The 25663-nt window shown below is 32.8% G+C and overlaps 2 protein-coding genes across 2 annotated transcripts in view; one reads left to right on the top strand and one right to left on the bottom strand.

Annotated features, from left to right (window-relative positions):
• LOC114324504 (ammonium transporter Rh type B) overlaps positions 1 to 25663 on the top strand; it is a 289838-nt gene that overhangs the window by 211215 nt on the left and 52960 nt on the right. The window lies entirely within an intron of this gene.
• Positions 1 to 25663, bottom strand: part of LOC114330343 (circadian clock-controlled protein daywake-like) — a 51189-nt gene that overhangs the window by 13282 nt on the left and 12244 nt on the right. The window contains exon 3 of the mRNA XM_050645111.1: positions 20261 to 20411. Within this exon, the coding sequence (XP_050501068.1) occupies positions 20261 to 20411 (151 nt within the window). The remainder of the gene's footprint in view (positions 1 to 20260; positions 20412 to 25663) is intronic.

The raw sequence follows: 25663 nt of genomic DNA, 5'->3' as shown, positions 1-25663 counted from the left end.
TTTGTGTACGTCTCAATTAAATTATTATTGTGGTATCGTTAGTTAAATTCAATATTCTTAAAAGTTTTTTGCCTCTTAGTATTTTTTCGATTTTCGATAGAAGGCAGTTTTTATCGAGTTGAGGCTTATTTTTTAATATGTTTACATAAAAATTTTATGGGGGTTTTGTTCTTTTAAACCCCCCAAATGTTTGTGTACGTTCCAATTAAAATATTACTGCGGTGCCATTAGCTAAACACAGTGTTTTTAAAACTTTTTTGCCTCTTTGTATTTTTTCGAGAAGGCACCTTTTATCGAGATGTGGCTTCTTTTTTAATATGGTTCAAAATATACCTAAAAATGTAAAGCATGCATAAATTTTCATATTATTACCAAGTCTCCATAATCGTACTTAACCATATACAAATATGTGGTGGATTTGACAAATATTCAAAATATCTTGATAATAACTGACTTTTCGAAAAAGTACTAAGAGCTAAAAAAGTTTTAAAACACTGTGTTTAACTAATGGTACTACAATAATAATTTAATTGGAACGTACACAAAAGTTTGGGGGGTTTAAAGAACAAAACCCCCCATCAAATTTTTATGGGGTGGTGTCCAAATTTCACTATAATTTTTTCTTAAGATTCTAATGCCATAAGAATACCACATGTCCATTTTCAATAAAAAAATATGTAATAGTTTTCGATGTATTGGAAAAAATCGATTTTCATTTTGTAACTTCAAAGGATTGTAACTTTTTTTATATGCACATTTGTACTAAGGTAAGTTAGGTTCAATCAAACTATTTTTGGTCCCAGAATATGTGTTTAAATTTATGACCTGTATTTTTGTTACACCCTGTATATGTACATTGTAAATAATTATGATTCGGGAGTAGCGTTACCAGGTGTCCCGATTTGCGCGGGACGTCCCGATTTTCAGGGCCTGGGGACGCGTACCGCTTTGTACCTGATCGGGACACTATATGTCCCGATTTTAACCCACGAAAATCAATTTCAGGAGGACTTGCAGTGAATTTTATAACTATGTTATAAAAACAAGGCACTCCTAAAAGCGGCAAAATCGAATGAAAAATATAATTTTAATAAAAAATAAATAATTTACTTAATCTACGATTTTTTTTTGTAATTTCGTCTGATTATTATTATTATTAGGTAGGATTAAATACAGATTATAGAAACACCTTGTAGTCTAGTAAATGAACGGGAAATACGGCGATACCGTGTAATTTTCAGGAGCAACTCCAAATTGCATGAAAATTTGGACGGCTTGTGCCGTTGGTTGCTTTTACTCGGGACGTGACAGTCACCCCTACTTAGGGGTGAAAAACCGTGCGTTTAAAATAAGTCCGGAGATGGATAAATTGACTAATTCTAAGCAATTTTAGTTCTATAGAATTTTAACTTAGTTAATACTTTTCGAGTTATTTACGGTTGAAAATGTGTATGTTTCGACAAAAAATCATGCTTTCAGGCGATTTTCACAACTAACTCAAAAAGTAAGTATTTGATCGAAAAAAATATTCTTATTAGCCAAAATGTAGCACAATATAAAAAAATGAAAAAAATTGTGAACCCGTAAAGTCTATAGACCCAGCAAAAGCAAAGTTGTAGCTCATGAAAAATACGTTCTAATTCGTCAAATTCCAAATTATATATTTCAACGTGAAATAACCAAGAAATTAAGCACTTTTCGAAAAAAAACCAATTAAAACTTTTTTAATAAATCTTTATTTTTACGTTTTAAAAAAGTTTCTAGCATCAAAACTAAGCGAGTTATGCTCAAAATCAAGTTGACGCCTTTTTTTTTGGTAAAAAAATCGTGAAAATCTCCCCCGACTTAGTACCCCAAATGAAATTAATCGTTACCGCTTTACAAACAATTTACTTTATTTATGTATTTTTTTACATGATTTAAAGGGCCTGAACGAGTCACTAATCACAAGTGTATGCAAAATACGAACAACCATATTTTAACCAATTTTTGTCTTACAGAAAAACAAAATGAATCTATCATATTTATAAAAGCAAAACCCACCTACTTTTTACTCATTGAGATTTTTATTATCCCTAATACTTTTTAAGTTATTTTGAAAAAGGTATTTTCCAATATTTTAGGAAAATTTTGTTTTTACTATAAAACCAATTTTTTTCAAAACTAAGCACTTCCAATCGGTAAACCTTACAGATCGTATAAACAATACACATATAAAGTAAATGGTAAAGCGGTAACGATTAATTTTATTTACGGTGCTAAATAGGGGGAGATTTTCAAGATTTTTTTTACCAAAAAAAGGAGCCAACTTTATTTTGAGCGTAACTCGCTTAGTTTGAATGCTAGAGACTTTTATATAAAACAAAATTAAAGATTTTTACTTTAAAAAATTTTAATAGGTTTGCCCGAAAATTCCTTAATTTTTAGGTTATTTCAAGTTGAAAAATTCGATTTGGAATTTTACGAATAAGAACGTATTTGTGATGTGCTACAACTTTGCTTTTACTGGTTTTATAGACTTTCTAAACATACAATTTTTTTTTTGCTTTTTTAAAAGCTATATTTTTGCTAAGAATATTTTGTTCGATAAAATTACTCGAAAAGTATTGAATTAGTTTAAAACTTATATACTTAGAACAATAGTTTTTAGAGTTAGTCTGTTGATCCATTTTGGGACTTACTTTAAACGCGCGTTTTTCCCCCGTGAAGGGGTGGATAAGTGTAACTGTCACCCCCCCCCCCAAGTAAAAGCAACCAACGGTACAAGTTCAACTTTGAAGCAGACAGTAGGTAGAACCTAAAACCAGATTTTTATGCAATTCGGAGTTGACTCTGAAAATGACGCTCCAAAACGGTCATTTACTGGGCTATTGTTGTTTATTTGTCCCGATCTACAACCCTAAATCCCGATTTGTTTTTACTTATGTACCGATTAAAAACAAATCGGACCTGGCAACACTATTCGGGAGTGTTGTAAATTATGTTGTAAATTAAAATAAAATAATTAATAAATTCACTCCACTTAGAGCCACATTATATAAGAACACTAAACTACTATGAAAACTTTAAAGTTGCCTTCAGTGGTACGGTAATCGATCAAACGTGGTTAGAATACTCTAAAATAGATGGCGTTGCAAAATGGTTATCATTTTAAAACAATGTTGAAAAAAGCTAAAAAGCCTATAATCTAACGAAAAGTCATCATGTGTATAAATATAGACCAGGGCCCATCTGTAAAAATGTTAGTACATTTGGATGTTGAGAGATGACTCATATTTTTTTGCAGAAATTGCTTGAAAATAACTCATATAATAATATTTGAGTTATCCTCCCACTCAAAAAAGCCCGGAACATTGTTTAAATAATCAAAATGTCAAAAAATGAAGGAAAAATTCGATTTTTTTCTTGTTTTTTTTTATTATAACTTTAAAAGTACATATTCATTTTTGGGAAAAGTTGCACCGACATTACACATGTCACAACTTTGACAAAAGTTGCGTAATTAAATTTCCTACAATATAGGATTAACTGAAAATTTTAAAAATTGTCGCCCTTATTGCAAAATAGCAATAGTTTCGAAAAAACCATAAAAAAACAAGTATTCGCATTTTACGTTTGTTCAACCACTTAGGACCTTCATCTTTCACCCAGAAAAACTTTATGATATGACAAAACAATACTGTAAATTTCATTAAGATCGGTGGTATGACACAATGTTAAAATTTATATAGTTTTTAGGTACAGTTACCGTCACTATTTCAAAACCAATCTTCAACTTAGGGGTATGTACGTGAACTGTAGACTTTCTATTTTAATAGTATCTAGTTAAAATTTTCAAAGAAAGCAGTATATTTTTTATAACTGTACATAAAGGAGTCCATGTCATAAGTTACTTAGTAACTTGCTATAAAAATTCGTTTTGCATAATAATTTTTGAACTTGGGTCAGTGCCGTATTTCCCATTACGCAAATTACGCCTAGGCGTAAGGCGGCAAAACTGGGGAGGCGGCAAAATTTCAAACAATTATCAGGAAAACTCTTAAACTGAAATTATATACGGGGCCATCACCCAAAATCTATTTTACGTATAATACAGCTAAAAATGAATGAATGTTTGGTAGGTTTCCAATGAAATCTAAAGTCTCCGCCCCGCCGTAACATGGTCGGGCAGAAGTACAATAATTGTTGGGAATGATTATTTTATCTGACTGTAACAAAAGGATACCGCTTATCTGCCGCGCGATTGCCGCAAAGAAGCCGCTATAAGAGCCGCGCTACTGATAGTAGTCAAAGGAAGTCGTAAGTGAACGTCTCGATTTTTCTAGTAAACTACTTAACTACTGGAAATTCCTAGAACATTCAGGAAACCCTGCCGGTAGGTATATAAAGCGAACAGTTACAGCTGTGTGCTGTGTGCTATCACCAGACAGTTGAAGATATGAGTGAGAGAGTGACTAGCAGACAGATTGGCTAGACAGAGTGGTTTTAGTAGTGAGATAGTGTTAAGTAAGTGTTATTAGTTATTATTTGTAAAGAAGTAGAAGAGTGAAGAGTATTGAGTATTAGAAATCTGTAAATATTAGTAGGTAAATAGTGCAAGTATTGTTATACTTATAAGTGGACTTGTTGAAATAAAGTAGTAGTTTAAAGTTTTAAAGTGAGTTGTTGGTTTATTGAAGAACGAAGAACCCACGGAAAATACGACGGGTAAAAGTCGTAACAATATTCAATATTGTTCATCCCAGTCAGTTAGTTTAAACTGTTTAGTGTCGAGTCCAGTGTCCAAAATTTTCAACACTATGAGTGACGGCCGAAAACGATTAAGTGGAGCGCGATACAAGACGCTTGCTGAGGGAAAGCGGAGAAAACTTCATGCAGTTTTAGACAAAACAAAAAAATTAAACAACTATTTTTTAATTAAACCTACAACTACAACTTCCAAAGCGCAAACACATGATTCGGATTCGGAATCGGAGACTGTTACTGCTGTGTCTGCTGTACCTATACCACCAGATAATGCGGAAGCGATGGACACGGAGCCAAGTGAGAGTGAGTATCGATTATGTCATTATGTGAATAAATGTGTTTTTTAACTACATTCCTACTCTTTGACTCTTTGGGCATCTCTTTGGCTCTTTGGCATATTTTAAATTTTCATTTAAATGGAATGCCCTGATTCTGATTGCCCTGTATATTTTGGGCTGAAATGAAACATCATTTTCTCAATTTTCGACACTTATATGGTATCTTCGTTTCTTCGTACGTAACTGTTAATAATTGTTAGTCCTATCAAAAAAAATCATTGGGGGTAACTTTAAAACGGTAAACACAAATTTTAAAATTACCATCTCGTTTATGATATGGGGGAAAATAAAAAAATTACAATTTTGAAATGACTTCATAAATCCTTAATTAGTAGAGTTACAAAAAAATGTTTGATGTAAAATTTTATTTATGAAAGTTTTACAATATTATACCATCTTCGATTATCAAAATGCAAATTTTTAGTTTAGAGGCATATTCGCATATTTTATTGTTCTAGGGTCAGAATCTAAAATAGAAGCATCTGCATGTGCATCAGCTTCAGTAAATCCACAATGTTTACAAGCAGTTATCAGTAACGACCCTGCCGAATGGAAGGCCAACGATGCTACTATCGATTATTTGTTGTCCTTACCAAATGAAATATGCCAAAATACAGATGAGGATTTTTCACTAACAAAAACTGTTATTGGCAATAAGACACAGTATCTTACTAAGAACGTTTTCCGTCGGAAACTTGCCAATGAGGAAGAACAACCTCGTAGATACTTAATATATTCACCATCAAAGAAATCCCTGTTTTGCATTCCATGTCGTCTTTTCGGAGGAACCTCAAAAATGGCCACTGATGGCGTAAATGATTGGAGTAATGTAAATAAAATTTTGAATTTACATGAAAACTCCCACGAACACGCCAAATCCAAAGTAACCTTATTGCGGCGTCAACAAAAGCAAAACCAAATTGATTCATTGCTGTGTCAGCAAATAAGACTCGAAGAAGATTACTGGCGAAAAGTGTTAAAGCGGGTGGTTGCAGTGACTAAAAAATTGGCTTCCAGAGGTTTACCGTTTAGAGGAACAGTTGAAAAATTCGGCAATCCAAACAACGGAAACTTCATGATGTGTCTGGAGCTCATAGCGGAATTTGATCCGTTTTTAGCCACGCATGTATCTCAGCACGGAAATCCGGGAAGTGGTAAAACGTCATACCTCTCATCTACAATATGTGAAGAATTTATCGACTTAATGTCGACTGAGGTTCTGAATCACATTATGTCCGAAATTGGAAAGTCAAAATACTATTCAATTATAATTGACTCAACACCCGACATGGCACATATTGATCAATTATCCGTAATCATCAGATATGTTACAGAAAATGGAAAACCAGTAGAGCGCTTCGTTGGCTTTTTGCCAAATGTGGGCCATAAATCTGAAGATATGGAAAATGCTGTAATTTCTAAATTGGAGAAGCACAATTTGGAATTAAAACATTGTCGAGGTCAGTCCTACGACAACGCTAGTAATATGTCCGGCTGTTACAGTGGTTTACAAGCAAGGATTTTGAAACGCAACCCGCTCGCTGATTACCTACCATGTGCCGCCCATTCATTGAATTTGGTTGGCGTCTGCGCTGCCGAATGTGCCGGAGAGGCTGTAAGGTTTTTTGAAACGGTGCAGAGCCTATATACTTTTTTCTCGGCGTCTACTCGTCGTTGGGAAATTCTACTTTCCAATTTAAAACCCGGCGCTAAAGTTCCAAAACGGGTCGACGGAACAAGATGGTCTGCACGCCATGATGCTTTAATGAGCTTACGCGGGAGCTGGAGCAATTATTTAAATGCTTTGACAACAATTGAAGAAGCGGTTTCAGAAAAACCAACGGTTCGAACGGAGGCAGCTGGGATTAAACGTCGCTTAAACCGTTTCGAATGTGCCTTCATGTCGGTTTTTTGGGAAGTGATATTAGAGCGTTTCCATAAAACCAACAAAACTCTTCAGGGCGTCGATATCGATACTGGCGACGTAACTAGACTCTTTTTATCATTGATAAATTTTGTCAAATCTTTGCGAAATACTGCCATGTTTGAAACGTACATTGACAAAGCCAAAAATATTATGGATGAAAGATACGATGATGACCATCAAAGAAATCGGAGACGTAAACTTTTCCCAGATAAAAATAGGGATAGTGACACAATTCTGACAGGAAGGGAACAGCTAAAAGTGGACAGATATTTTTCTATACTTGATAGGGTTTCAATGGAACTGAACAAAAGATATGAAGCATATGACAGTGTTTTCAAAAATTTGGATTCTTTTACGTTATAAAAGAAAGTTCGCAAGAACAGTTAATCAAAAGTGCCAGGTACCTACAGGAATGTTATAAGGACGATCTGGAGGATGCGTTTCCAACAGAATGTTTGCATTTCTCGGAACTGTTAAAAGAAACAGACATAAAATACGAAAAATGCACTTTATCAAATATGCTCTCGCACATTCGACAATACAATTTGGAAGCAGTTTTCCCCAACATTGAAATCGCCCTACGTATATTTGTTGCTATGGCTGTCACAGTTTGTTCGGCGGAGCGCTCATTTTCTACCCTCAAACGATTAAAGACGTATTTAAGATCAACAATGGAACAAGAGCGATTAAATGCATTGACAATTTTGACGATAGAATCTGATTTGACAACAAGCTTAGATTTTGATAATATTATAAACTCGTTTGCGGCTATGAAATCCCGGCGAAAACTAATATAATATTATTATAGTTCATATAGTTGTGAAAATAAATATTTAAATTTAAAATTCTGGTTTTATTGCTGTTTTTACCTAGCTAACCTAAGGGCGGCATTTTTTAACTGGCGTAGGGCGGAAAATTGGTAAATCCGGCACTGACTTGGGTGGAAAATAACTACCAGAAACGATTAACTATGCAAAAAGCTTTATTTTAAACAAAATTTCATTGTCCACACTGCCATAATTTTTAAATTAACTGTACCTAAAAGTAAAAATTTTAGTTAAAAGCTGCAATCTGGGGATTTTGTTGAAATTACAGCAATAAGTTGGCATTTTTCTAGTGATAAATTAGTTCCGCTGTCACTTAATAGATGAGAAGATGAGTTCACGTGTCATTTAGTAGATGGCAGCAGTGATGTATTAAATGGAGACAGATGCGCGTTTGCCGGATTTTAAGAAAATCTACAAACAATTGAAAACGAGTTTTGTAACCACGGAAATACGATGAATCACGCGGTTTTGTTTAGAAAAGTGGCCCCACCCCCTCCCAGTACGCATTTTGGACCTTGTTTGACTTTCACTTTCAATCATGATTGTATAACGTCACAGTGTCTTAACAATACAAATATACATTTTTTATGCTTGAAACTGTGACGTTATACGAATGGTTGAAAGTTAAACGAGGTTCAAAATGACTCAAAGTGTTTACTGGGGGATTATACTAGTTTTGACATAATACATAAATAACATAAGTAAGCTCTAGTATGTTATGTGGGGCGGATCTAAAAACAATTTCAGTTTTATTCACTTTCTGGCAAATTTAATTTTTATAGGGCCGCAAATAATGCATTGTTCGGATACAATTAGCGTCTCTTTGTAAAGACGATGACGTCGACATTTTTACACACATTACACATGCCAATGGCCATTAGTATTTGTTGAGGCATTATGCTAATGAAAAAATTGTAGACAAAACAATATTGTATAATCATTGATTAATTTATGTCAAATATTTCCGTAAGTGAAAAAAAATATTGAAATTTACTGGAGTAATAATTAGATAAACCGATATGCAGACGATACAGTTGTGGTTGCTAGCAGTATCGACAGGCCTGTCATACCCGGGTACCTACAAAGAGCGAGTGAAAAAAGAGATTTTAACCATCAACATAAATAAAACAAAAATGGACACTGGTGAGCAAAACTCAAAAACCTACCAGACAATTGAAAATAAAAAACCAATTCAACACGTAGAAGTATATGTATACCTTGGAACAGTCGTCAACTAGAAATGGGATCAAACAACCGAAATACGATGTAGAATTGAAAAGGCCAGAGCTACATTTAACATGAGAAATATATTCAATCATTGCGACATATCTGTCCCACTAAAAATACGGCTGCTAAAATGCTATGTATTTCCAGTCTTGTTGTATGGAGCAGAGACCTGGACAATAACGGAAACATTATCGAAAAGGCTAGAGGTATTCGAAATGTGGGTGTACCGACTTATCCTCAAAATGTCCTGGACGACTCACACTACCAACGTGGAGGTATTGCGCTGAGGAGAAAACAAAAATGAGAAATCTGTTTCACAATAGAAACGGAAACCTGAATACCTCGATCATATTATGAGACATGATAAATATCGTATACTGCCACTGACAATACAGAGTAAAATAGAGAGCAAACGTGGACCCAGAAGAAGAAGACACTCATGGCTTCAAAACTTACGCCAATGGTTTGGACTAACGTGCCAATGTCCGCAACGGACGAGGCACATGAAGAAGAAGAAGAAGAATTTAAAATGAGATATTCTTCTTCTCACGGTGCTTATTCGTTCCGAATGTTGGCGATCAGCATGGCTATCCTAACTTTGCATGCTGCTATTCGGAATAGTCTGTTTGTCGATGTAGGTATTGAACCAGTTTCTCAGATATATTCTTCTTCTCCCTGGTCCTCTCTTCCCAATACCTTGCCCTGAAGAATGAGTAGCGGCAATCTCTATTCATTCCTCATAACATGGCCAAGATATTCTACTTTGCGCTCTTTGATAATAATGTGTGTTAATAATCTCGCATTCCTTGCCCATTCTACATAAGACCTCAACATTAGTCACACGACCCATCCACGAAATTCTTAAAATGCGACTGTAATACCACATCTTGAATGCCTTGAGTTTTCTTAAAGAAGTTTCGGAAGAGTAAGAGTCCAGGCTTCTACTCAGTATAATAATCTAGAAAATACATAGGATCTGATAATAGAAATTTTGTTAACAAGTGGTAAATGTGACTTCTGAAACGAGACTTCATCATTATCAACGCTGATCTCGCTTTTCCTATGCGTTGTTTTATTTCACTAGAGTGGTCTCATTGACTGTTTATGTAGGTACCAAGGTATGTGTAGCTGTCCACTCTGTCAACTGGTTGTTGGTTAACCAAAAGCCGTCTATGTAATATATTTCGCTCTTAATGACTACCATTACTTTCTTTTTTTTTCGTATTGAAATTCCATGTTCACTACTTATGTCTTATATGCGCGACATTATTCTTTGCAAATCATCTAGGCTATCTGCAAAAACTACTGCGTCGTCGGCATATCTAATGTTGTTTAGATCTATCATCTAATCCAGTTTCCTCCAAGATAATTTATGAGTATGTGCAGCTTATCATGTTGTACTCTATCAAATGCCTTTTTGTAGTCGATAAAACAAATATATAGCACTTAGACAGTCAATAGAGCCTCTCGGGTGCCTAAGGGCAAGGCATTGCGGAATCAAATCTTTGTCCGTGATACTTGTTCTTCGCATTTTTTATATAGGTATTCTGCAGTATATTACTTTTAAAAATGTTTTAAGTAAGTGGTTCATTAGGCTAATTATTATTCTGCCTCGCATGTTGAAAGGAGAAATGAAATGAAAATGTGAAATTTTCCGAGGAAAAAACTTTCCCTGTTGAAAAAACATTCAATATGAAAAAAGTTATTGTAGTGACTCTGTTTTTCAATTGACTTACGTATTTTACATTTATTAAAAATACTAATTTTATACTCGATCTTCATTCCGAGAATTAGCATAATTCTTTTTTGGTCATTTAGATAGGCACTTACTTGTATTTCAAATAATTGCAAATTTCTTTAGTTTGAAATAAATCCTTTTGAGCAGGTAAAGAATTACGAATTGTCGTATAATACAATATTAAATAATAAACTATATCCAAATGAATGAACGTTTAGTATCTATTAATGAGAATTTACCCTAGGCAGGTAAAGAAAGGATTAACAACTGTCGTCTGTAAATACAAAGTACGATTAAGATCGAGATGTGCCGAGCCTAAGTTGCAATACATGGCATCAATGCGGTGTCGTTCAGAGAACTAAATTTAATAATAAAATATATGTACGTGCTGTCATCTATTCAAAGAACTGTTAAACGTTAGTTTAAAAATTGGCCACCTATTTTGACCATAGCGTACTAATACCCCCTTATAGTTTCAATCCAGCTTTCGCAAAAAAAATTCATTTTTTCAGAATGTTGCAGCACTGAAAATGAAGCAGGCAGCAAGTTACTTTTTTTACATATAAAAGAATACTGTACCTTTCATTTGCTATTTGCAAAATTAAAATCGGTTAACTACCACGTAGTCGAGGAAATAAAGCATTTTGGCTCGCAATTTTTTCGTCCAGCATGGATTTACTCGAAATTTTCACAGACGGTAGGGAATAGTCCAAGGATCATTTTCTATATCATGCCGCTGTACGCTAAAACCTTGGGGATGGTTGCCACCCCATCTCGTGGGTGGAAATTTTTTATTACATTTTAACCATGTAAATCGATGTAAAAAGTAATTCTAAGAAAAAATGTTTTTTACACTTTTTTCGTAAAACTAATATTTTTTGAGTTATTCGCGTATGAAAGTAACAGTTTTTCGTCGAAAAAATCGACTTTTTTAGAGGAATTTTTGAGAATACCTCAAAAAATACTCATTTAATCAAAAAACTGTAGATAACAAAATTGTATGTTTTAGTAACTCAAACTAAATTCTTTTTCTATAATATCTTTAGGACCAATACAAACCGAGATACGCCATGTTAAAGGTTAGCTTTTCTCGTCAAATGCATAATTTGAAATATTCAAAGCCAAGTAACGGGAAAACTTTGCATTTTTCGAGGAAAACTTATATTATCTTTTTTCATGTATACAATTAATCCTTTCAAATAATAGTAATAAAAAATTTCTAGCATGAAAATAGAACGACTTACGTTAAAAAAAGGGTCAGTACCTGCTTTTCTCTACGAACAAATCAGTGAAAATAACCCCCTAGCTACCCTCCTAATTAAAAAGTGGTCTTCACCTTTCTGTAGTTCCATGTATATTTGTATTGTCAATACACCCAAGAAGATTGGTCTATTTAAAAGGCCTAATTTTAGAAAAATTGGAGTTTAAAGAAAAATTGATTTTTTGCAATTTCGTATTTTTTACCTTTTACTTCAAAATTTCTACAAAATGCTGGAGGTAAAAATGATACCTTACTAAATTGTAGTTTTTTTAATAGTTCAAATCATATTGTGCATAGATTTTCATTACAGTGAATATTTAGCGAGGTATAGATGTTTAAAACCTCTATTTACGAGCAAACACCCCCTTATTCGAGCCTTTTAAACCTACCCCAATTAAAAACTAAGGGATCTAATGGAATTTCATTTACACAGTCTTAGAGCCCTTCAAAAATCCTACAAAATCATTTTTGAAAAAACTTTTTATCGCCAAAAATGAAGGAGCTACGTTTATAAAACAATTTTTTTTTTTCGAAATATTCGAATAGTCCGCTTATGGAATATTTTCAATGCATGTACATACTTATAATACCACAGAACTGGTTCGTATACTGGAAGATGACTAAAAAACTATTTGTATTTGTATTTGTACATACAGGGTGTCCCGGAAAATAGTGCGTTCCTTAAAGGTATAGGTAGAAGGCACCATGTAGAACAAAAAACTCTTATAAAATTTTTTTCTAAATTCAACCGTTTGACCAAAAAACTATAAAACATTTTGACACGCAAATTCAAATCTGGCAACATAGTCCCATGTTTAGTAAACAGATAATTTGGAAGAATCCTGTTTAGTGTCAACGCCGAAAATGTTTGAGTAATATTATGATATTATGTTGTTAATTTATGGCAGATCAATAAATGGAGAGGCATAATACCTACTAAAATTCTTTCAAAATGTTTTGCTGGAATTTCTCGTCGTATGAGTGCATGTTACTCTATGAATTCATGTGTTCGCAAAAGTGGTGGTTCATTTAAAACATGTGTTTTCATCTTAAAATATGTAAGTAAAATTCGTTTAAAATTATGCCATATTTCAACTACATTTTAAAAAAATTATAGTAAACAAAAATAGTAAGTATTAGGTTGGATTATTTTAAATACTGTAAGACACAAACGAGTTCTTATTCACCAGTGCGTAACATGTTGCCAGATTATTTAATTTTCTGAAGATTAAAATTCAGGTATATGGAAACCAATGTAATCTTTTTTTGGAAACGGTTAACTATAGAAAAAAATGGTATAGGACTTTTTTGTTCTAAATTGTGTATTCTATCCATACCTTAAAGGAACGCACTATTTTCCGGGACACCCTGTATTTGTAAATTCGTATTTTTATGTAAATAAATGTTTTTGTAATTCTTTAATTCTACTTTTTTTCTGTATCTGTATTAAATTATCTACTTATAAAAATTGTAATGTTCTTAAGGGTGGTTTTTAAGGGTTGAAATATTATAATATTATATCCTAAAGCATAAAACAATCATTATTTTTAGCCAATCAAAACCAAATTTTACCCATATTAAAGTTTACAGTATTTTTATATAATTTTTGACAATAAGAGGTAGTTTACACCCCTAAAAATAATCGACGCCCTTGAGCATGTTATAGAATATAAAGTACAGTGTGAGATGATCCTAATCCCAAATTTTTACGTAAATCGATGCAAGCCGAAATTATTTTTTTAGGATAAGTAAATTTTATATATATAGCTCCAACAATGGTGGTTTTAAGGGTTAAAATATTATGATAGTATATCTTAAAGCATAAGACAATCATTATGTTACTAATAAGAACCAAATCTTGACAATATTAAAGTTTAAAATGTTATTTTATAATTTTTTACAAGTAGTTTTTTAGGGGTAGTTTTCACCATTAAAAAACCAAAAGCGTACAACGGCTCAATATAGAAAATGAACTAGAGGGTGAAATGAGCCTAATCCCAAATTTTTGTACAGATCGATGCTGGACGAAAAAATTGCGAGGTTTTGCCATTTTTTCAGCTTCATTTCCTCGACGAATTTTTTTAAATAAACATTAATTTTTGGTGCTACGCGCAGGACAACGGATACGTTCGCTCTGATTGGGCATTACAATGACCTTTGATAATGATTGATAAATTTTAATTTTTAGTACATTTCGAAATAAATAAATAAATTTGTTTATTGCAAAATAAAAACACATACACTTTCCTTTGAAATAACACTTTTTTTAGCAAAAACTTTCTTTGCTCATATATTTTAACTTAGAAAATAAAAGTGTATTATTTTGAAACATATGCAATTGTTTAAATAATTTTTCACAAACAGCAATTAAATTAGTTTGATTTTTGTGGAGTTAAAAGTTAAAATATGAACATACAACAAAGTATAGAGTAAGAAAATAATATATTAGATAAAGATTGGAAGAAATTTTGGTGGAAATTTTTGACACACAAGTTAAAATTAATGTTTATTTAAAAAAATTCCTGACGCCCTGGTAGTTAACCGAGTTTAATTTTACAAATTGCAAATGAAAGGTACGGTATTCTTCTATTTGTAAAAAAAATTTAACTTGCTATTTGCTTTATTTTCAGTCCTGCAACATTTTGAAAAAATGAATTTTTTGTGAAAGCTGGATTGCAAAATCTATTGGACCGATCTTAACTAAATTTACAGTAATATTTTAACATATCATAAAGTTTTTGTGGGTGAAATATGAAGGTCATAAGTGTAGCGGAAATGGTTGAAAACGTAAAATACGAATACTTGTTTGTTTATTTTTTTTCGCAATTATTGCTATTTTGCAACAAGGGTAACAATTATAAAATTTTTAACCCATCTTATATTGTAGGAAATTTAATTACGCAACTTTTATTTTAGTGCAACTTTTCTCGGAAGTGAATACTTTTAAAGTTATAATCAAAAAACCAAGAAAAAACTCAAATTTTTCCTTCATTTTTCGGCATTTTGATTATTTAAACAATCTTCAGGACCTTTTTCGGTGGGAGGATAACTCAATTATTATTATATGGGTTAATTCCAAGCAATTTCTGCAAGAAAATTAGAGTCATCTCTCAACGTCCATCTCAAAACAGATCCGCCCTGGACTAATAATAGTCTGGGCTGATTACCGGAGAATAGGCCATTTTTGGGAAAAGTTATTTACCAGCAATTTTATTGCTGGAATCGAATTATAAGATCCTATATATTAATAATATAGGTATGCAAAGTCCTCAGATAGTGTGTTACTTTTTTTATAAACAAAATGGCGCACGAAAATCGTGTTTTTTTCAATTATTGCTCTATAACTCCGAAGATTTTAACTTTACAACAAAAACACCCAAATAAAATTCACCGCGATTAAATTCTGCATTGAGACGCGTTTTTCCCGATCTGCTCCGACGAAAATTTTCATCGGAAAATGCGGGTTTTCCCAACAAAATCTTTAATTTTCAAATAAAGTTTTAGATAAGTAATTATCTACCAATAATTAAATGATTTGGTGACTTAAAAGCCTTTTTGGTTTAGATTATAGTTCCAGAAGCTGATTAAAATTAAACTAATATTTTAGCAACAATTCAATTGTTAATTAATAATTTACGGTCGCAATAATAACCAAAATAATTATGATACACTGATCAAGCTTTGAAATCTTATAAAGATGAGATGTTTATTTAATATTTTGTCGACAAAATATGAATTTTTTATTTTTTTGCATAATCTTTAAATGTTTTAAAAAAAATAGTTATAAACAAATTAACGTTTTTCAGAAAGTTTTTATTATATTATAATTTTAAAAAATAGCTAAAATGCGCATTTTAAATATCTTTAAAATGAATGCTTTAAAACTTTTTTGCAACCATTTGTAAAAAAGTTATGAAACAGCAAAATAAACATACGATCACTACTGTGTTTATATTTTTTTTTAATTCTTTCAAAGCGTAGAAGTGAGTTTAAAGTACAAGCTAATTATTTACAAAAAAATATCGATTCTCAGTTTAATGGTTATATTTTAATTAAAGATTATAAATATATTTTGTTGTAATTTACACGCGCGAAAGTAGAGTAACACAGTACTGTAGCTAAAATTTTCACTCTGAGCGACGACCAGCCGCGTGATGTACACTTTTAATAAATAATGCATGCTGCGTGTCAGTCGCTTCGAGTGAACATTTTAGCTCCGACTCTGTATCGGGCCTACGTTTGCGCTAAAAATTACAAAAAAAAGTATTTTTAATCTTTGATTAAAATATAACCATTGCACTAATTTTTGACATTCTTTGTGAGTAATTAGGTTGTATCATAGACTCACTTTTAAGCTTTGAAACAATTAAAATAAATTATAAACAACGGAGATTTCGTATATTTACTTTGCTGCTTCATAACTTTTTTGCAAATGGTTGGAAAATTTTTTAAAGCATTCATTTTCAAGACCTATGAAATACGCATTTTAAGTATTTTTTTAAATTAGAATATAATAAACAATTTCTGAGAAATGTTAATTTGTTTATATGAATTCGTCAAAAAAATGAAAAATTTATATTTTGTCGACAAAATATTAAATAGGCATCACACCTTTATAATCTTTCAAAGTTTGATCAATGTCTCATGATTATTTTGGTTGTTATTGCGACTGTAAATTGTTAATTAACAATTGAATTGATGCTAAAATATTCGTTTCATTTTTACCGGCTTCTCAATTTATAATCTATAACAAGAAAGCTTTTATTTCACCAAGCTATATAATTATTGATAAATAATTACTGGCCCAAAAAATTTATTTGAAAATTCGAGATTTTGTTGGGAAAACCCTCATTTTCCGAGGAAAATTTTCGTCGGAGCAAATCGTGAAAAACATGCCTCTATGCAGAATTAAATTGGGGTGAATTTTTATTTGAGTGTTTTGGTGTAAAGTTAAAATCTTCGGAGTTATAGAGCAATAATTGAAAAAAATACGATTTGTCGGCGCCATTTTGTTTATAAAAAAAGTAGCACACAATATATGCGGACTTTGCATACCTATATTAATAATATATCGTCGACCAAATGCCAAAACCATGAATGTGAAAAATCGTGATTTGGAGATATTTGGGTTTGAAGGTTTTGATACTCTGTGAAAATTCAGATTTTTATCGGAATAATTTCATTTCTTGGGAGATATAGGACCTACTTTGACAGTTTATGACTTGCTTATTATTTTTTCTGTTTATTAGCCCCCACCTTCCAAAATGTCACATTCTTGGATTTGGCATTGCAAAATTCTCTTTCAAATTACTTACAGTACAATAAGAAAACCTAAAGACACAATGATTTTCAATATTTTTATTATTTTGAAATATCAATAAACATGTGTATTTTCATTGGGAAACTAGGAAAAACTCAGGAGCTATAAATCTAAGTAAACAAAACAATTTAAACTTCTAAATCATTGGCAAAATAAACTATAAAAACGAAAAAGGTTTTCTCAGAAAATACTGAAAATACAGAAAGGAACTAAATTCATATGCTTGAATGAGCTTGAGTATGAAGTGAAATGGTTTAATTTTCATCTGAGTCAGTATTTTCACTGTCATCTGGTTCTGGTAACTGGTAATCTATCCCTAATATTATTATTAATTTTTAGCGACTTGTAAAAACTGTGATGAACTTTTGGGATTGTTAAGTCAGAACACATTTGTTGTAAATCCTGATATTTTGGCTTCGCAATGGGTAACTCACATTCGTATGATTTTTTTAACTCCGCTGTTTTTGGTCGACCACGAAATTTTTTTTTATGCAGTTTATCTCATGAACTTCTTGTTCAAAATCTATTGTGTAAAACACCTTCGTCATATCCGATTTAAGATAACGAATCCAACAAACCTTACGCCATGGTATTTTGTTCATCTCAAATTTTTGCCCTGCAAATTCTTTAAAATCATAAACCTCATCAAAGCTTCTACTCCTCACTTAAAATGGGCTTGGTTTCATACAAGCATCTAGTAGTACTTGCACCCAACCTTCAGGAATGTATACAGTAACATGCTTAGCTTTGTGCTCAATTTTAGGATGTATGGAATCGCATTCCATTTCATTGTGTCCGCTTTCGAAAAATTTATGATCTATAATTTTCAAGCTAGGATGAACAGAAATGAAGTGCATACATATAGCAGCAAAATTTGAATTTTTTTGTTGGCCACCACAGCCATCTGACATCATTCTAACTTCTGTTACTTCTGTATTAGATAATACGTATTCATAGATACAAGAAGCGATTTCATTTGAACCCCTTTTACCCTGGGTTTCATCCCATAGATAGCAAATGCCATCTTGATTTCCAATATTATAAACTGTCAAGTTATAAACAGCTAACTTGCGCAAGTAAAATATCTGTCCTGCAGATCCCTTTGGAGTTGTGAGTACAGCTTCAAGGTCAAAATTGAATGTTAGTATAGCAGAATTGTCTATTGGTTCCAGTTTATCAGCACTGCGAGCCTTGCGTGCAAATTCCTTTCTTCTCAAGTGTTGCTGGAAAGTTTGTTCTTGGGCTTTTTTTTCTTCTCCAGTCATATTTTCTGTGCCAAACATATATTGCACTTATCCTTATTTGGCTTGAAAAAACCCACGTTATATTTTTTAAAAACTTGTCTGTATTTTTCGATTGAAACAGAGCGAATATTTTTTTTCTTTGCATTGTGATTTGTACATATTGTGCATTATGGACAAGTTTAGGGTAGGGTCCAAATAATTTTTTTACTTGAAGCCCTACAGTAATGGGACTCAACTGCAGGAAATGATAAAATGTGATCACGTACCATTTGCAAACAATCCTCAGTTAACTTATTAGCAGGACTATGTTTGCCACGGCGGTCTTTTTCTATTGTTCCAGTAGAAGATAGTTTTTGTAAAGTTATTCTTATGAATGGATCTGTTACATTAAGTGTAGATATGAAAAATTCGCGGCACACCTTATTTTTTTGTCCATAATTCATTTTCCACTACTCAAAATCTATACACGAATGTGACGAAGTATACCATACACTTACAATGTCAAAACAACAAATGTACCACATTCACTGACTTGGAACTTTTAATGCAAGGCCAAAACCACGAAAGTGTCACATTCACGATACGCGCGTTGCGACAGTCGAATACAAACTAAGATACGTCAAAGGCAGTACACCTACCCCCACCAAAACCATGATGCTTGCAGATTCGTTGGTTTAGCGAACTGGTTTAGAGGTGCTTGAAAATGTAGATAGGTAAAAATTACCAATTTTGCACATTCATGGTTTTGCCTTGGGACCGACGATAGGATCTTATAATTCGATTCCAGCAATAAAATTGCTGGTAAATAACCTTTCTTTGTACTTTACTAATTAGACCAGCGTATTATAACTATTTTTTTTTTCAAAATTTGAAGATTATGCAAAAAAAAGAAAAATTTATATTTTGTCGATAAAATATTAAATAAGCATCTCATCTTTATAATCTTTATAAGTTTGATCAATGTATCATGATTATTTTGGTTATTATTGCGATTGTAATTTGTTAATTAACAATTGAATTGTTGCTAAAATATTCGTTTAATTTTCACCGGCTTCTGGAATTACAATCTATACCAAGAAATCTTTGATGTCACTAAGTTATTTAATTATTGATTAATAATTACTTACCTAAAACTTTATTTGAAAATTAGAGTTTTTGTTAGGAAAACCCGCATTTTCCGAGGAAAATTTTCGTCGGAGCAAATCGTGAAAAACTTATCTCTATGCAGAATTTAATTGCGGTGAATTTTTATTAAGATGTTTTAGTTGTAAAGTTAAAATCTTCGGAGTTATAGAGCAATAATTGAAAAAAATACGATTTTTCGGCACCATTTTGTTTATTAAAAAAGTAGCACACTATCTGCGGACTTTGCATACCTATATTATTAATATATAGGATCTTATAATTCGATTCCAGCAATAAAATTGCTGATAAATAACTTTTCGATGAATTTTGCTAATTAGCCCAGAGTATAATACATTATTACCCTTAAAGGGAGAAACAACAAATGATATTTTAATGGATAAAAAGGATAATAGATAAATAAATGCCTAGATAAAATTATCAAAAAAAAATTGTTGAGCAAGTAAAAATAATTCTAAGCAAATATTATGTAAAAATAGTAAAGCTTACTGAGCTTTGGTTATCTTCAAATTATCTGTAAATCCTATTAGTTTAACATCATGGTACATTTGGTCCAACTGAACTGCATCAGTTCCAGATCCGAATGTTATCTCTTTTACAGCAATTGGTTCAACCGGAGGAACATCCAAATCTGGTATTCCTGAAAAAAATCGAAAATTACTGTCTACTGTCTAGTTATACATTATGGTGCAAATGAAAGGAATACAAGTATCTGGAATACATACCAGACGACGAGTGGGAGAACCACTATAAAAATCTACTGATAGAGCAAAGACCAGAATTCAGCATCGATGGAGACGAACAAAAAATAATGACCACAGAGGAAGAAAAAATAGTCATAACAGACAAAGAGATGAAACAAGCAATAAATTCCATGAAGAACAATAAAGCTGGAGGACCAGGAGGAATTGTGGCGGAACTAATCAAATACGGAACACAGAAATTAAGAAGAATGATATGCCGAATCATGGAAAGAGCAATAAATGGAGAGGACATCCCTAAACAATGGCAGGAAGCCTACATAACATCGATATACAAAAAAGGTAACAGAAAAGATTGCGAAAATTACAGGGGGATAAGCGTCATCGCTACAATGGGAAGACTGTATGGCAGGATCCTCAGGAACAAAATAGAGAAAAATATAGAAGGTAAAATCGGAGAAGAACAAGCAGGTTTCACAGCAGGGAAATCATGTCTAGATCATATCCATACAATACAACAGACAATAGAGAAAAAAAGAGCTAAGAACAAAGATGAACACATGGCGTTTATAGACCTTAGGAAAGCATACGACACCGTGCCAAGGAAAGAACTGTACAAAGCAATGACTAAAATAGGGATACCACCTAACTTAACAGAAGCAATCAAAAACATGTACAGTGGAAATGAAGTAAATATAAAAATCGGAAACAAGGTAGTTGCTAACTTCAAAACAACAAAAGGATTACTACAGGGATGCCCAACGTCACCGACTCTATTTAAAATATTTTTAGAACACGCACTAACAACTTGGAAGACAAAGTGTAGGGGTATGGGAATACCGATAAGGGACGATTATCTCTACACATTGTGTTTTGCAGACGATCAGGTGGTGATGGCTCAAGATGAAGAGGATATCAGTTACATGGTAAGAAAACTAAAAGAGGAATACAAAAAGGTGGGCCTGGAAATAAATATGAAGAAAACGGAATACTTAGTAATATCGGAAGAAGTCGTAAAAAACTTGGAAGTAGAAGAACAAGTTGAAATAAAAGGAACGAAGAATTTTAAATATTTGGGCTATATAATGTCGAAAAGCGGAACAACAGAAGCAGAAATAAAAAGTAGATTGGGACAAACAAGATCTTGCATCAGACAACTCCATAATGTAATCTGGAATAAAAACATCAAGGGAAAAACAAAAAGAATGATATACCAGACAATAGTAAGAAGCATCATGACATATGCCGCAGAAATTTGGGTCATAAACAAAGAAACCCAAAAAAGCATTCTGGCAACCGAAATGGAATACTTGAGAAGATGCTGTGGTCTCACCAGAAGAGACAGAATAACAAATGAGGAGATAAGGAGAAGAATGCAAGTGGAAAAAGATGCCCTGCAATATATAGACGAGAGAAGACTGAAATGGTACGGCCACGTACGCAGAGCAGAAAACACTTGGATAAACAAGGTTGCAGAATGGAGCCCAAGAGGAACGAGAAGAAGAGGACGACCTAGAAGATCTTGGAAAAATGAAATCGACGAAGCCATGTCTAAGAAAGGATTGGAAGACGGAGACTGGGAAGATCGAAAAAAATGGAAGTCCTGGCTGACGGAAGGGAAACGGCATTAGCTGTAGACAACCCTTTATATATATATATATATATATATATATATATATATATATATATATATATATATATATATATATATATATATATATATATGAAAGGAATAAATTCATTAGTAAACCGGCTACTTTAAAGAAAAATCTCGAAACAGGTCGATTTTTATTTATAAAATTCGATTTTTTGACATAAATATCATACTAGTCGAGAAGCAATCAATAATGTTTTTTAAATGAGAATAGGCATCTTGTGCTAGCTTATTTAAAAAGTTATGCAAATCTCTATTCAGTATTATAAACATTGACATAATTATTTGTACAGGGTGTCCAACAAAAATTTTGAATTGAAGTAATTCACACAAAAAGAAGAATGTATGTAAATTATTTAACTTAAAATCGTTTTAGGAGCATAATATATTAATCAAAATAACTTGTTCCGTTTATGAGTGAAGAGTATATTATTTACACCCAAAGTATTGGAGAATGGAAAAATTGCACTAAAATAGAAATTCCGCTAGTGGCGTAGAATTTGGGAAGGGTCAACCCATGACTTTTCTCCTTCGTACACCTCTGGTATTAGCCAGAAACATTTGTTTAACATAATTTATTAGGGTGTACAGTACCTACACTTGCTGTCAAGTATGACAAGGATATCGATACATCAGTATCAGAGTGCACCAACTCAAAAAACATAGTTCTTCACAAATCACTTTTATATTAAAATTTTTACTTCATACACTTCGGCAATTTCTTCTGTAGCGTACCAGGTCGCCCAGTTTTCTTTTTCTCTTCTTCTTCTTCTTTTTTTTTGTATAGACATGACTCTGTCTGTTTTTTTTTTTTCAATGTACCTCTAGTAAGTTGTCGTTCCATCGTTTTCGTGGTTTACCCACTGATCGTCTTCCTATTGGGGAACCGTCTCTCGCCGTCCTTACTACTCTATTTGTTGTCATTCGGCTTATGTGGTCACTCCATTTTATTCTTCTGTTTCTTACCCAGTTATTAATGCTATCCACCTTGCATCTCCATCGTACATCTGTACTTCTAGCTCTGTCCCATAGAGCCTTACCATCGATTTTTCGAAGGGATTTCATCTCCGCTGTTTCGAGCAATATTTTTGTCCTGTCTGTGTCGAGTCGTGTTTCTGCCACGTATGTTATTATTGGTCTGATGACTGTTTTGTAAATTCTGCCTTTCATTTCTTTTCCGGTATTTTTATCGGAAGTTTTCTTAGCCAGGCTAATTATTATCGGTACCATTTGCGTTAAAATATAGAGCGGGATTTCTTTTAGGTATCTTTTTTTTCTTTTTCTATGAGGGCATGCATTGCATCACCCTCATTTTGAGTATGTCCAACTACTAAGCATTGTGGGTTATGTTTTTTATTGCTAAGTTTTGACAGCAATATAAAAACAAGAAAGCAATAATGAACTTGTTTTTGTTTTGGCCCAGGCAATTATCGGAGTAAAATATGTGCTCATATTGAGGTCCATGGTTTGTTAGATACTGTCAAAGACACGTACTTATCTTATTAGCACCTCTTGGCACTTTCGTGCCACAAAAAACTGTAGCCATGTTTGTGAGAAATATCAAATATAGGCAAGTTGTAACATGATAGGCGTCTCATGTAAAAATAAAATCATTCCGATCGTCCGATCTCCATACAACTTGGAGATAAAAGCAACAAACTACAGTTCTGTCATCTTCCTTTGAATCCTTGATATCCAACTCCTACTCTAACCGAATGTGAATTTTTTCTCTGATATGTGCATCGTTCTTAAGATGTTGTAATACTTTTTACAACACTGGTCTTTTTTTGTCTGAAAAAAGGCAATATTAAATTCCCTGTTGAAAATCTTGGTGTAATAATGGAGTTCTACGGGAATTTTCAATTGTTCTCTACATTTTTCTTGGTACAGTCTGTACATGGTATACAGTCAGTTTAGAGATTTGTTTTTTCTTGCTCTGCAATAATGAGAGTCAATTACTGGAAAAGATTTGATTTGGGTCCTCACGAATTCTTTTTCATCATCTAGCACCCTTGGTCGCCCAGCATTTTTTTTCCTCCGCGATTGTCATTCTGTTGAAACCCTAGCTCTGTTTTGTTTTTAATTACTGTACCTGCTCTTTCATTATTATCCTATTCGAAATGTTCAAAGTGTTCATAAAGAAAACTTTACACACTCTAATTTTTTCATTTCTTATCTCAAAGTAATAAGCTCTATTTTCGCATCTTTCTTATATTGATATTTTGGCTCAATTGGCATTACGTTGTTAACTATTTACATCACCAAGACACCAGTAGTTATTTAACAGTTCTTCTCTTTCTGTATCACTAAATTTTTCCGAACATTTAATTTAGCAACGGTCAGTGCAAGCACTTTTCACAAACCATTTTGAGTTACTAGCTAGCTGACAACAGTTCTACCGATTAAGTTTAATTATCCACTAACTCAAAGTGATGCGGTATGAAACTACGACGTTGTAAACAAAATATTCGATTCTGCACGTTGACAAGACAACATTTTTACAATGGTGTTGGAATTTTGAGATGGTGTAATTTGAAACTGATAAATAAACATATTTTAACCATTTCCTCATACTTATCTAAATATTGAAAAAATTTGAGATGGTGCAGTCTGATACGGATGTCTCGATATGTCCAACGGTTTTACAGTACTGGGTACAAATAGTTTGTCAATTTTTAAATAAAACACCCTGTAACTCAGTAAGAAGCCACATTTTAAGTGATTTGAGTTTAACCCCAATATTTTGAGTCCAAGAATCTACAGTTAAAGTATTTTCAATTATTAATGAAACACCATACCGTATCATACAGAAGTAAAAACTTCGTTTGTACAATGGTATAAAAAGTTTATTGAAAAACTATTAAAAAAGTCATCCAACGGATTCGCAAAACATTTTCGACCTAGATCAGATCATCTTCAGTGTGTTCTGCTTAGTAGATGAAACTAGCAACCTTATAAAATAGGTGCCATCGAGAAATATGATATACATGTTAATAATCTGATGTTAGTAGCGACGACCACAGACCAACCCATTGTGTCCATTGAACTGGCAAGAACCACACGTTCTTATCGAGCAGTGAATCATGTTGCCCTTTGAGCACTCTTAACAAATTTATCTTTTAACATCGACTTAGAGTAGCTACTAATAGTCTAAGAGCTAGAGGCGAGAAATCATCGTCATAAGTAATATGGAGTTTGGCATGTGAAATGTGTCTATTGTATGTTGATAATTATGACCCCTTTCAGGCTGACACCTCAGTGGATACAGGAAGTAGCAATAAGGGATGAAAGGGGAAAGTTAACGCAGTCATTAAAGGTTTTCACCTCCTATTTTGTTAAACCTCCATCGATTTACATGAAAATTGGTGAGTAGTTAGAGCATACCTCAAGAAATAAAACTGATATGGTGCCAACGTGCGCTTTTACCCTGGGGGTGGATGCCACCCCTTCTCAGAGGTGAAAACTATTTTAATAAAAATAACCCCACTAGTCGATAGAGGCACAAATTTTAAGCCAAATTTATTACCTCTAATTATT

Source organism: Diabrotica virgifera, chromosome 3 (genome assembly GCF_917563875.1).
Source record: "Diabrotica virgifera virgifera chromosome 3, PGI_DIABVI_V3a".
NCBI lineage: Eukaryota > Metazoa > Arthropoda > Insecta > Coleoptera > Chrysomelidae > Diabrotica > Diabrotica virgifera.
This window is presented reverse-complemented; position numbering and strand designations above follow the sequence as displayed.